Below are 14501 nucleotides of genomic sequence, written 5' to 3' on the forward strand. Positions count from 1 at the left end.
GCAGCAGCAAGACAATAGGCTGTACAAAGAGCTAGCTCTAGAAAGAGGGCTAGTGAAGAGACAATAACTGCAGGGCCTAGTAAAAAAGGCTAAAAAATATTAAAGGTGACTAAATCACAGACCAAGGCAAGATGCATTCCTAAACATTTTGCATAATGTTTAAGAATGCATACGAAATGACATAAGGTTCTGTGAAAAAAGTTAAAATTTGGGAAAAACAGTGGCATCAGATTTTTGAAATGTCCTCTCATTATTGATTGTGGTCTAGCATTAAGTATAATGTTTTCGCATTATCGGTGGTGTCCCGACAATTTGCAAAATGATCTCGCATTATTGACTGTGTTCTAGCATTGTAAATAATGTTTAGGGGTACAAGGTAATAACAACAGTTGTTTCTCAAACAATTCGAATAATGTTAGCACATTATTGATAATGTTGGAACATTTTCAAGAATGTTTAAGAATTGCAGAAATTGTTCCTCGAGCATTATGTATAATGTAACATGCAAGTTACCTAATCTTCATCCATTTCAGAATATATTCGGAAATGTTACACAACGACGGAGTATGTCCGTTTCAAAATCAAAAGTTCTCTCATCAGCGAAGAAGTGTAGGTATTTTAAATTGAATTCTGCTTTGCAATTTAACAAATGTTTGGGCACTGCTTAAAATGCTTAGAAAACGTTAGACTGATCTGTACATCTTTAATACAAAATTGTGGTGAACATTTTTCAAAATGTTCACACATCCTTTAAAATGTTAATACAAATTGTAAAGTGTTTTTAACAAAACGAGAACCAGTTGCTACTGTTAACATAACTGTACTGAATAGTGTTAACACATCCCGTAAAATGTTTAGACAAACTGTAAAGTGTTGCTTACAAAACGAGAAGTGGTTGCTAATATTAACAAATCTGTACGGAACAACAATGAAAACACCATGAAAATACCCAAAAACCAAGAAGAACCTCACCAATGGACCTTCAAATAAGTAGATCTACAAATCTATATATTTAACTCTCTACAAAACCATGAAAACACCATGAAAACACCATGAAACCAGATCTGAAGTTTTTTTTAACCTCCATTAAAGAAGATGAAGATGATGATTGAAGAACTGGGTTTGTGTGTGGGCTGAACCATGAAAAAGTGGGTGTGTGTGGTTTTATAGATGAAGATGATGATTGAAGAAGTGGGTTTGTGTCGGTTTTATAAGTGATGACTGAACCACGAAAAAGTGAAAAGGGGTTGTGTCTCGGTTTTAATATGGTAGAGAGATGAAGATGATGATTGAAGAAGATGATGACTGTAGAGAGATGAAGATGATGATTGAAGAAGATGATGGTCGGTGAGGTTCGATTTTAATATGGTAGAGAGAGAAAGTAAAAAACAGATTATGGAGAGAGAAAAATATTTGATTTCTGGAAGAGAGATATTTTGGAGAGAGAAAGATAGGGTTTCTTATAAAGGGAGAGAGTTGTTGGATATATATAGGAGGACAAAAGAGGGATTAGAAGAAAATATTAGATCTTAGAGATACGAGTTGGGTTCGGATTGAGCATAGGGATGTGTATTTGGGTTTGATTTGAGATATTAGTTGATTTTTGGGTTTTGGTGGGTTAATAATCCCTATTGGGTTTTTTTTTGTATTTGGGCCCAAAAATTGGCCTTTCATCAAAAAATTCTATTTCAAATTCTAACACAAGTGAGGCAGTGAGCAAATGAACAATGCTATGGGGTCATCGATCTCTTTGAAGATGCAATGTTTGTTGGAAATGGGTCTGATGGTACCACATAACTTCTATGAAACAACATAAACTTTAATTAAGAAGAAACGAAAGGGCATGAGGAAAGAATCCACAGAAACAATGATAAACAAACGACATTTACTTTATTTAACATTGAATTAAAAATTACATGGAATAAATTTCGAAGGTAAACTATTGAACCCAAGACATTAGGTTTTCACAATAGGATACACAACCAATACGGTCTACATGCCTATTGTTAGGAAAAAAAATATTTCATAAATAATACTTGCCATTGTTTGAATATAGTAGAAATGTCTAGTAAAAAACAATTGTGCTATATTGATGACCTTCTACTTGACCACCTAGTACCATCTAGGCTAGGATCGCCTCATCGGTCATTACCAACATTTCATAAGGTCAAGTAGAGACTTATTTAGCTTTATTGATTCTAAAACAAGAAAGATTAGAACTAATCGAAAACCAATACTGATTAGGCATCTGTATTTTTGAGCTTCAAAGAGTCAATAAAGCTATTTCCATCAGCAATGTCATTGTTGGAAAGAAACTTAAGAAAATCTCTAAAGCTACTTTCTTTATATCCTTTAGGATGTTGTTCATCCACCAACTCTTTGGCAGTTTCCATATTTTCATCCATGCCTAAGCTATGAAGACTAGCAATGGATATTCTCATCTTATTAGAGTCCAAAGTAGCTCTATGAACAACACTCTTGTATATTCCATTGCTTAATACCTCAAGATGATCACCAACATGGACTTGTAAAGCTCCACGAGTCTCTGGGACGAGTCTCCATTCGTTATTGTCCGTCTCTATGACTTGAAGGCCTGGACAACTCTGGAGAAGAATGGTTATGCAGGTATAATCCGAATGGGGTGGTAAACCTAAAGTGGTATCCGGTTGGGGACATGGCGGATAACAATTTACTGTCATGACTTGCATACCGTCTTCGAGTTTGTTAGTTATGTAAGAAGGGCCTAACCCTAGACTTTCAGTGATAGCTTCTATTACTTCAATGGCTACTTTCCTCACTTCCACAGCATAATTTCCCATCTTTTCTCTGTTAACATCACAAGAAAATTTGTTTGTTACTTCAATGGCTAATTGCCAAAACTAATTCCTTATAATGTGGCCAAAATTGAGAAATTATCCATTTCATATTTATGAGCATTCATAACTCATGGACTCACTTCTAATTATATTTTCAAAGAGTTGGATATTTTTTTTTCGTATCCCTTCAATTGTTCGCCACGTAGTACACGGCAAAGGCTAATATGTCAACCTCATTTTTTGTAGTTAAATAATAAGTAAACACCTCCTCAGTGGACTTATAGGTAAAATCGACAGACACGTTCAAGATGAAACTTAATGCTGAAGAAATTTATTGTGAAAACCATGGGCGAACTATGAGATGAAGCAAATCACTGTTGTTCGTGTGCCTTCCGTGTGTTGATAAACTCGGCTTTTACCCATAATAGAAATTGATTTTTAATGAGCTAGCTTCGCCCCTCGATAAAGTCAGTATAATTGTATTTTTCGTGGATCATCCAACAATGTGGAGGTGTTTATCTTATTACATATTAAGATTATGTTAAAAACTGTAAAATTTCTCTCATTCTGCGATTAATTCGATAATGATATGGTTACTGATTTATACTGATATTATTTGTTACGGAAATAATCTAAAACATGAGTGTAAACTTTCTACAATATCGAGTAAGATATTGTTTCCGCTTTGAGGAATATACGAATATAACAAATGTGTTTTCATAATCTCAGCAAGTTTTTTTGAACATTCCTATCTTTAAAACCAAGACCGCAAATATCAACATTTTCTTCATCTTAATGAGAGTATTAACTTGAGTACATGTAGTTTTGTATTGGAAAAGGAGTGATGCTAGGGAACAAGAAAAACTAGGCGAACTCTGGGTAGAAGTCTTATATGTCTTGTCGTGATTCGCAGTTCAGTTGACCAGGATCATCTGAAGCACAAATCACAACAAACCGGCCACTTAGGATTTCTGTCTAGAGTCTTCTTAGTTTTTCTTGTTCCCTAACATTTTTCTTAGAAAAGTTACATGCAACAAAAATAAATAATTAAGATATCTTAAGTACATACCGATAGTTTGGAGGGTTGACAGGCCACAAACCAATCCATTTGGCCAAAGGGTGCGCGTAATGTTTGAGAAAAACCCTCCAGAATTGAACTTTATCTAGTCCATCTTTCAACCCGGTACCATATCTCACTGGCTCATTTACGTCGTTTGACATGAACTCTTCTTTTTCTTTTGTAGGCAAGTCAAAAAAACTCCAAGATGTCTTGAGAGCTTCATCCAAAATCGATTGAGATATTCCATGATTAATTATCTACAAGAAAACATGTATAGTCCATTATAATTTACCATGAACAAAAAACTCTAGAACTTAAACCTTTATACTTGAAATCAAACAACAAAATTGATTTTGATGTATATGGAACGTGTTGTTTTTGAACTTTTGGACATATATTAGAGAAAAAATTGGCCTGGCCCTACTATAGAAAAAAAGGAAAATAGAAAAATTAGTTTTGGCAGCCTACTTGGAAGAAACCCATTCGTTGACAAGCTCTACCGATGTCATTAACTACGAGAGATCTTTCATGAGGATTCAATCGTAAACGAGCCAAATCTATAATAGACACGTTAGAAGTCGCAACATTCTGACATGGTTGCTGTGAAGCTGGCATCACGTAACATTTAGGAACGTACGATAATGCTCTTTCTTGTGCACTCTTTCCGATTGGAAAATCCTTTTTCTCTTCCATCTGGGTCCTTAAAAAATCCCTCCCAAGAAGCAACAACTCAAGATTTGAAAGGAATAGAAATGAGAGCACATCTTGCATATTTATAGGGATAACAATAGAAGAGAATATTTATCATAAATACTAAGTTGTAGAAATACTAATAAAAAATGTTATTAATATAATAATGTATTCCATGTATGGAGGCTTAATTTAGAGAGAGAAGGCACACAAAGAAAAGAATATTGATGAGAGAGAGGAGAGGAGAGGAGAGGAAAGAGAGGGTTCCCGCAGTAAAGTCACAAAACATAAATTAGGGTAAATTTGTTTTTGTATGTATGCTTTATTGTCGTTGCATGGGAAAACAGAATGACTACATTACTTTGAATCTCTTTCTAACTTTGTAAAAGACAGTAAGATCTTGGACTGCCTCCTCTGTTTCTTTGAGGAGGTGAACTAGGAAAACCGCATTTAAGTAAACCTTCTAGCTTATTTATGAAAACAAACTTCAAATTTTAACTTCCAAAATAATGTTATTCAACTCATCAACAAATGAGTTTGGACCCAACCCACATCTGTGATTAATCAAACTTGCCGTCATTCGGAAACTGTCATGGCAGCGGGAGCTGGACCGAGGTCTCGCTCCTGTCCCTTATTGCACTCTCCGTACGAGACATCTCGCGAGTCACACGGTCCTGGGGAGGACGGCGCATCAGTGCCGTCTCTCGCAGGGGATGCAGGAGTCCGGACGCACGTTGTTGGCGGACATCAAAAGTCAAACTCCAAATTTACTAAAATCTTAAGCAAGGACGGATCTATGATTTTCACTTAGGGGGTGCGGATTTATTTACCTAAATAATTTTTTTTTTTGCAAACTCAATAATTAATAAAAACTTATATTCATTGATTATATTGATACATCAACGATTACAAACGCAATTGACTTCTACAAGAGTTCATATTTTGAAATGTTCGCATAATCAACTCATTGTCAATTTCACTAAAAACTTATTCTTCAATAAAGACTACTAAACTATCATTTAGCCACGCATCACTCATCCTGTTTCTTAAGCGTGTTTTAACTAGCTTCATAGCTGAAAAAGCTCTTTCAACAGAGGCAGTTTCCACCAATGTTCTAGCAAGAGCTCCAATTCCATCTAAATTTGAGAAATCATCATTCTGCCTTATATCGTAAATGTAATTATCAAGTTGAGAACTAAGTAACATAGTGTCAAGACTACTGAAATCTGACGGATAAAATTCAGCAAGACGCATCAACTTATTTTTGTCGAAAAGGGCAAAATCTCTAGGTGGACTCAAACATTTCATACAACCGAGCAACTCGGTATTCTTCTCAGTGAAACGGCATTTAATTCTTGAAGTTGCATATCAATGCCGTTGTAATGTGTTGTTGTTGATTCATCAAATTTATACAACTAATCCGAGCATCATAATGTTGACTTTTCATTTTGCCAACATGTTTCATTAACCGGTCAGATTTTCTCCAACCTCCATTAACAAAGGTATCCCGACCAACTTTATCTTTTTCAGAAACATAACAAACACCAACAAAATGCAACATTGACCACTCTTGATGATCATTAAACCAAGACGGAATGAAACGCCTTCCATTATTGTCTTTTGGAAAGTTATGGTCTTTTGGTTGAAATGGACCGCGTTGTAAATAGTGTCTACGAATTTCACCTCTATATTTAGATTCATAACTTGAAATTGGTAGTCTAAGTCCCGGATCAATTGGTAAAGATGATAAATTAAATTCGACATGACTTACCAATGTCGGAGTCGGTTCCGGTGTTGGAGTCAGTCCCGTGTTGGAATGGAAAATAACGTTGGAGTCGAGTCCGAAACTTCCGGTGTTGAATCCAAAAAAGAATTTCTTTTAAAATACCTTTCCGTAGTAGCTAGTTGAACTTAAATACTTGATTAGATGAATACGAAGCGGAAGTAGTAGTAGATGAGAAGTGATTTTAATATGGTTTGAGATGAAGAAAGGGGAGAGATATATAGAGATAGAAAATTGTATAGTTGAATGGTTGGGTAGATGGAATTGTAGTTTATAGGGTTTTTTTAGGGTAGATGAATTGAAGTTTGTAGGGGTTTAAGATATTTGAATTGATTTTATATGGGTTGGTAGTTGAATTATAAGGCCCAAAATTCGGGTCAACTCTCTTTATTGAGAAGCGTTCGGAAAAATTATAAGGCCCAAAATTCGGGTCAAAATATCAAATGAAGCCCAACCCGGAATAATAATGAAAAAAAAACCCAAAATTTGAAACTACAAAACATTTATGAAAATTTCTGAACAAAACACAGTTTGCTCACAACAATTTTGTATTTGCTCTCAACAATTTTGTAAATGTATGAACAATTTTTTTTTCGTTCACACATAATTATATATGTTGTCACAGTTTCAAAAGTGTTGTAACAGTTTCAAAAGTGTTGTAAACAGTTTAAAAATTGGGTTTTTTTTACATTATTATTCTCGAGTGGGTTTTTTTTCGTATTTGGACCCAAATCTTGGGCTTTTCTTACATAGTGAATTTATTATATTTCAAAAACAAAACTAAAGATGTTAGAGGGCTGGTCTTGAACCCATGCCATCCAGGTAGCCTTCCGTCCAGAAGACCATCCCTGTCTCCACTTAGCCATGCTCTAACTTTGTTATATCCATACACACTCAGTTTGATATATACTTGAAGACACATGCATGTCAAAAAAAAAAAAAAATTATTACTACTACTACATTTTTTTTTTCGGGAAGATCGAGGGAGTGCGGCCGCACCCCCTCGCACCCTCATGGATCCGCCCCAAATCTTAAATTAAAAGACAAAAAATATTGTTAGAGATATTCCCGCACCAGTTTGTCGTCTTGTCGAGATGGTGTTCAGTTTAAAATCGCGAAAGAAAACACATTTTTCTTATCTAATCTTTTGATTGAGAGAGATCCCAGATCATTTGGGGACAAAAAATGCGGAGGGCAAAGGCAACACCACGAAATATGAACTTTGCAAAGGAAAAATTATCAAGCACCCATACTTACATTGAGCTTCTCCACAAACAAACGCGGACCACACCACAAAAATAGCTTTCAAGAAAATGAACACAGTTGATTTCATTTAAGTCTGGGATAGGCTTTGACTCTATCTTTTCCGAACGCTTCTCAATAAAGAGAGGTTCAATGTAAAGTTAGGTGATTGATCATTTGAGCAATGCTAGAAAAAGCTAAAGTCAAAGCTCATTCCAGACCTAAACGAAATCAATGATCCTCATTTTCAGATCAACTCTCTACCTCTCTTGATTGATTTTTTGCTCTTTTAATGAACAATAGATTCTTATTTAGGCCTGAGGCATGTCTACGTCGAAATTACACGCTTGAATAAAGATGTATATGACCAACTATAGTTGTTCCGTTTCTTTTGAGATGTAATAAGTTTTGGTTTTGGATTGACTTCATTAATAAGTGTAAAAGTAGACTCAAATTAAATATTCCTACCCAAGATACAAATCAAGGAAAACATTCTCATATATATATATATATATATATATATATATATATATATACATCCAAGATACAGATACACTAGAATTAGGATTATTTCTATATTACGTTATTTATTTCCAACTATTATATTATTCTTCTATTATAAATATAAACTGGAGGTATATGGTTTTCCTCACACAAAACCTATTCATATTCTTTTATGGTATCTGAGCCTAGAAAAATTAAACGAGTATAGTTTCGATCATATTTTTCTTCTGCTTAACCGGCGGTGGTAGTGGCTTCAATGACTATCTTCCACCAGAATCCTTAATTTATTTTATTCTTTATTAGTTTCATTAAATTAAGTCAATATCCATGTTTTTTTAGTATTCTCATTATATTTTGTTCAACATATCGTAGTTTGGATGATCATTATGTGAGAGTCATTGTAAGTAAAATATCATTTTCTATCTAAGGAAAAATATCCAAGATGATCTTCACAGTGTTATTCGGTTCGTGTTAATGGTTTATTACTCAAGTTTGTTATGTGCTGGTGGAAAATCGGTATCACAAAAGAATCATAAAAATGAGCAGTTTTGGCAAGAACAGTTATTTCGTCTCACTAAGTGCAATTTTTTTTATTAAATGACCTCTGAATCCGTTGTGATTATGTCACGTTTGCTCGTTACAACTGTCCTAAATTACTTGGTTATTAGTGTTATCTACACCAAACAAAAGCTTCTTAACAACCATTCCATTATAGTGAAGTATATGTCGAAGAATTGCATGCTGAAGTTTCTCCCCATGAAATTATTTCCCAAATTAATTAAAATTTTGGTTTGATCCTCCGTTCAATTTACGGGAAGGTAATAAGGGTAAAAGTAGACTCAAATCAAATATTTCTACCCGATATATAAATCAAGAGAGATATTCTCATATATATCTCCAAGTTACATATACACTAGAATAAGAATTATTTCTATATTACATTATTTATTTACAACCATTGTATTATTCTTCTATTATAAATATAAACATGAAGGTATATGGTTTTCATCTCACAAAACCTATTCATATTCTTTTATTCATTAATGTTTTCCAAATATTAGCTCATACTTTGTTTTCAAAGATACAAAGAGTCCAAAAGCAAGGGATTGGATCTGGCTATGACTAATTTTGGTGAATGAAATGTTAAAGTGGAACATCTGACCATGTTTATTATTGGTTGCGGTTTTGGAGAATCAAGAATGTTTTATAGGATTAGAGAGAGAGAAAATGATGGTAGTGGCGGCGGTCGGTAGAGGAGAGACGAGAGAGAAAATTTGAAAAAATTAAAGATCGTCGGCAAGAGCAGTTTGCCAGCGTCCCTTACTGGCATGGTGACAAAATAGTCGTACGATTGCGGAAAAAATGGTCAAAAGAATTCCACTTAAAAATTTTGTACTCCGAAAAGTATTCTTGTTTCACCAAAGAGCTCGTTTTATTATTTTCTTGACTTAAATCGTGTCACTTCTTCGTGCTCCTTCTGAAACCTCTCCAATTTTTACTGTCTTTCATTGTTTCACTTCTTTCTGCATGTTTTCTCTTTTTCCGTATAAAAGAAAACTATAATTTTGTCTAAGATAAAATTAATTAGATTTTGTCTAAATAAAATTATAATTTTATCTTTTGTTTTCATCTGAATAAACTGAATAATAGAGAAACAATTGAATTAACCTCAATTCAAAATTAACTAAACCAAATTTTGATCAAAATAAAGTAACCAAATTTTGATCTTGAGTGAAACAAAAACCAAATTCTCTCAATCCAAATCAACCAACTATCAACCTTAATCAAACCACACCAAATCTGTTTCAATCTAAATATTGTATTTCATTATCAATGGTTCTGAACCCCTTTCAATGGGAACTGATGGAAGAACAAAATTAGTTGGATGAAATTTGTAATTTTCAAAACAAATGCAAGCCTTGATTAAATGTGGTCATACATAATATCAATTATCAATATCGTAGAAGAACAAAATAATCCCAAATTCTTCACAAATTGAAACCGTATTTTTTTTGCATTGAATTAAAACCGTAATTTCATTCATGAACAAACAAAATACTGAAAATTCATATTATATCTCAATGAGCCTAAAATGGAGTGACTGTGATACCACTTGTTAGATTAATCATACAAGTATAACCTAATCACGTGTTCTAAGATTTTTATGGTCAACCCGAATAACTAAAACATTAACATATAGACATAATCTCTATTAGATTCAAAGATACTATAGAAAGAAGAAGCGACTTCTTGATCCACATATGCACATTGTTAGAATTTGAAGTAGAAAGAGAAAAGTAAAAGATGAAAACTGATTTCATTCATTCTATTGATTTCAATTTACATTAAGATATATATAGAGAATCTGAAGAGAGAGAAACAGAAAAGGTTTGTTAGTTGTTATGAAACTAACAATTTGGTTTCATAACTAACTTTCTAACAACTAACTTCTTTCATAACTAACCTATTCTAACTAAGCTCGATTATATACATCTAATTAACTTAATCATCTAATTAGATGTTGATTCACTTTCCTTAACAGCCCCCTGCAAACTCAACATGGGTGGAGAGATGTTGAGTTTGGATCGAAGAGTGCAAAATCGAGAGATAGAGAGAGGTTTGGTGAGAATATCAGCCACTTGATCATGAGTCGAAATATGTCTAACATGAAGCTTTTGATGTTTAACCATATCTCGAACAAAGTGGTAGGCAATCTCTACATGCTTCATTCGACAATGGAAGATGGGATTAGCTGTCAAGTAAGTAGCTCCCAGATTATCACACCATAAAATTGGGGATGAATTCGAATGAATTTGTAATTCAGAGAAGAGAGACTGAATCCAAAGAAGTTCAGAAGTGGCATCTGCTAGGGCCTTATACTCTGCTTCTGTGCTTGAACGAGCTACTGTACCTTGCTTTTTAGAACACCAAGATATAAGATTAGAACCCATAAAAATTAAGATTCCACCAGTAGACTTCCTATCATCTGGGCAACCAGCCCAATCTGCATCAGAATAGGCTTGAAGATCACAATCAGAGAACCCATTTAGAGTGAGAGAAGACTTATGAATATTGAAAGTGTAATCAATAGTGTTTTTGAGATATCTGAGGATGCGTTTGACTGCACTCCAATGATCATCAGTAGGGAGTTTGAGAAATTGACAAACTTTGTTCACAGCAAAAGAAATATCTGGTCGTGTGATGGTAGCATATTGAAGAGCACCAACAGTGCTTCTATATAAGGTGATATCAGAATCACTTAAGGGTTCTCCCTCATCTTTTCTAAGTATAGTAGAAGTAGCCATAGGGGTGGAAACAGGCTTTGCCTCATTCATTTTAGTTTTGAGGAGAAGATTAGAAATGTATTGTTTTTGAGAGAGAAGAAGTCCATCTGTGGTGGAAGAAACTTCAATACCAAGAAAATAGTTGAGAGTACCCAAATCAGTAATAGCAAATTCTTGAGAGAGAGTAGCAATGATGGACTGAACCAGAGAAGAATCACTACCAGTGATGATTATATCATCAACATAGATTAGTATATAGATGATTGATGAGGAAGTAATGCTATAAAACAGAGATGTATCAGTCTGAGAGGCCAGAAAACCTATGCTTAAGAGGAATGTGCTCAATCTATCAAACCAAGCTCTAGGAGCTTGCTTGAGACCATAAAGAGATCTCTGGAGTTTACAAACATGGGTTGGATTATCTGAATCGATAAAGCCTGGAGGCTGGCTCATGAAAACCTCTTCTTTGAGAAAACCATTAAGAAAAGCATTCTTAATATCAAGTTGCCTAAGAACCCAGCCCTTTGAGACAGCAAGAGAGAGTATAATTCGAATAGAGACAGGCTTAATGACTGGACTAAAAGTCTCTTCATAATCAAGGCCTTCAACTTGATTGAAACCTTTAGCCACCAATCGTGCCTTGTATCTAGAAATGGAGCCATCAGCATTTTTCTTAATACGAAAAACCCATTTACAACCAATAACATTCATATTTGGAGAATAGGGGATTAAATCCCAAGTACCATTTTGAATTAAAGCATTGATCTCCTCAGACATAGCAAGTCTCCACTTTGAATCTTTAGAAGCTTGAAGAAAAGTAGATGGAGTGGGATCAGAGGTAGAAAGAGAAGTAGTATACACTTTGGGTTTTCGAATTCCCACTTTGGCTCTGGTTGTCATAGGATGAGAGTTAAAAACAGAAGAAGGGACAATTGAAGAAGAATGAGGAATAATGGAAGGAGGTGGAACAGTAGGAGAAGGAGGAGGAACAATGGAAGAAGGAGGAAGATCAATAGAAGAAGGAGGAGGCTCAGAAGAAATGGATGGAAGAGAAGAAGCAGTAGAAGAAGGAAAGGAAGAAATAGGAGGAGGAGAGAAAGGCATAGGAGCAGATGAAGAGGTGGTAGTAATAGAAGAAGCTAAAGAAGGGAACTTGGACTCATCAAAGACAACATTAGAAGAGATGATAATCTGATTATTGTGAGGATTGAGACACCTATATCCTTTGTGTTTAGGACTGTAGCCAAGAAAGATATGTAAAGAGCTTCTGAAATCAAGTTTGTGGTTGTGATAAGGTCTGAGATAGGGGTAACAGGCACACCCAAAGATTTTAAGATAATGATAATCAGGTTTGATATGGAATAAGGCTTCTAGAGGAGAAATGTTATTAAGGATGGGAGTTGGGAGTCGATTAATGAGATAGACTGCAGTCTCAAATGCAAAATCCCAAAAGGATAATGGAAGATTAGCATGAGCTAATAAGGCCAGACCAGTTTCAACAATGTGTCTGTGTTTCCTTTCGATCATGCCATTTTGAGCATGATCATGAGGACATGAAATTCGATGGCCAATACCATTTGCTTCAAGATATTTGGATACGTTTCGAAACTCACCACCCCAATCAGATTGCAAACATTTGATTTTAAGAGAGAATAATGTCTCAACATGAGATTTGAAAAGAAGAAATGTGGAGTAAACATCTGACTTATGTAAAATTGGAAAAATCCAAGTATATCTGGTAAAAGTGTCTAAAAAGGTAACATAATATCTATATCCATTGAAAGAAGCAGATGAGGCAGGTCCCCATACATCAGAGTGTATTAATTCTAATGGAGAGGATACAGAAGATACACTTGACTTATGAGAAAGAGAATGGCTCTTAGCCATTTGACAAGACTCACAAATAAATGGAAGAAGAGAAGAGAAAGGTAGATTATTTGCCTGAATGATGTGTTTCATTGTTCGAAAGGCAGGGTGTCCCAATCTTGAGTGCCAATCAGAAGATAATGAAGTAGAAAACACAGAGCTTTGAGCATCAGAAGGAAGAGATTGGAGTTGAACAGTGTATAGACCATCCTCACATGGACCATGAAGAAGCTCCTTGTTAGTTTGTAGGTCCTTGATATTGAAAAAGTCAGGAAAGAATTGAAAATAACAATTATTGTCTTTAGCAAACTTATGAACAGATAAGAGGTTCTTAGTAATAGAAGGAACATGTAAAATATTATGAAGGAAAAAGGAATTTGAATCAAAAGAGGCAATAGTTGAACCAGTATGAGAGATAGACAAACCTGTTCCATTACCAATTTTAACATGACCTTTGCCTTTGAATTCCGATTGAACTCCTAGATTGGTCATATCTGATGTAACATGATGAGTAGCTCCTGAATCAGGATTCCAAGTAGTTGAGGAAGAGTGTGGTGGAGCAGATGAATAAGTGTTGTGAATCTCAGGGAAATATGTCTCATTATCTGTGAAATGATGAGAGTCAACTGGCTGAGACATAGAAGAGTAATCAAAATCAGAATATGGATAATAATGATGATAATCCGAAGAGTAATCAGGAAGATAGGTATTAGGATCTTCAAATTCAGTAAGATATGATTGATTTTCAGTAGAAGTAGTGGATGACTTGGGTTGAAAAGCTGAATTGTTCTTATTATAACAATAATAAGCTGAATGACCAGATTTTCCACAAATTTGACATATAACAGGAGAAGAAGAAGATGAAGATCTTCCTCTTATCATGGTTCGACCATGATTCCTCATATCAGAACGACCACGACCTCTGTAATATGATTGACCTCTGTGTAATCCTCTAAAAGGAGATGTTTGAGTAAAATTGATTGAAGAGTGAAGAAGATTATATGAATTTTCATGTTGTAATCGATTTTCTTCTATCAATAGAAGACCAAGCAAATCATTAGGAGAGTAAGATTGTGATTGAAGAGAAAAAGCAGCTCGAAAAGAGCCATAATCAGAAGAGAGTCCTCTTAATAGTATATCACATAGATCCTCATCAGATATAGGTTTAGAAGCTTGTCGTAATTGAAGAGCAATGGATTTTGCTTTATTGAAATAGATTTGAATGGAATCAGAACCTTTTTTGAGGTTTTGAAGAT

At 34.7% G+C, this 14501-nt stretch overlaps 1 protein-coding gene across 1 annotated transcript; it reads right to left on the reverse strand.

Annotated features, from left to right (window-relative positions):
• Nucleotides 1-2240: 2240 nt before the first annotated feature.
• Nucleotides 2241-4569, reverse strand: LOC147536849 (flavanone 3-dioxygenase 3-like). The gene is made up of 3 exons (XM_086642706.1): nt 4345-4569; nt 3886-4133; nt 2241-2826 (listed from the first exon to the last, which is right to left on the reverse strand). Exons 1-3 carry the CDS (start codon nt 4567-4569, stop codon nt 2241-2243), a joined length of 1059 nt encoding a protein of 352 aa, XP_086498832.1.
• Nucleotides 4570-14501: the final 9932 nt, after the last annotated feature.

Source organism: Eschscholzia californica, unplaced genomic scaffold (assembly GCF_041429995.1).
Source record: "Eschscholzia californica isolate CP2 unplaced genomic scaffold, dmEscCali1.0.p SCAF_5, whole genome shotgun sequence".
In the NCBI taxonomy this organism is placed as follows: Eukaryota; Viridiplantae; Streptophyta; class Magnoliopsida; order Ranunculales; family Papaveraceae; genus Eschscholzia; species Eschscholzia californica.

Bases quoted from the DNA above. Each gene is read 5' to 3' on its own strand.
- LOC147536849 (XM_086642706.1), bottom strand. From the start codon at position 4,569: ATGGAAGAGAAAAAGGATTTTCCAATCGGAAAGAGTGCACAAGAAAGA. The intron at 4,134-4,344 runs GTAGGCTGCCAA...GTTTTCTTGTAG, and splicing joins AACGAATGGGTTTCTTCCAA to ATAATTAATCATGGAATATC. The intron at 2,827-3,885 runs GTATGTACTTAA...TGATGTTAACAG, and splicing joins GTCAACCCTCCAAACTATCG to AGAAAAGATGGGAAATTATG.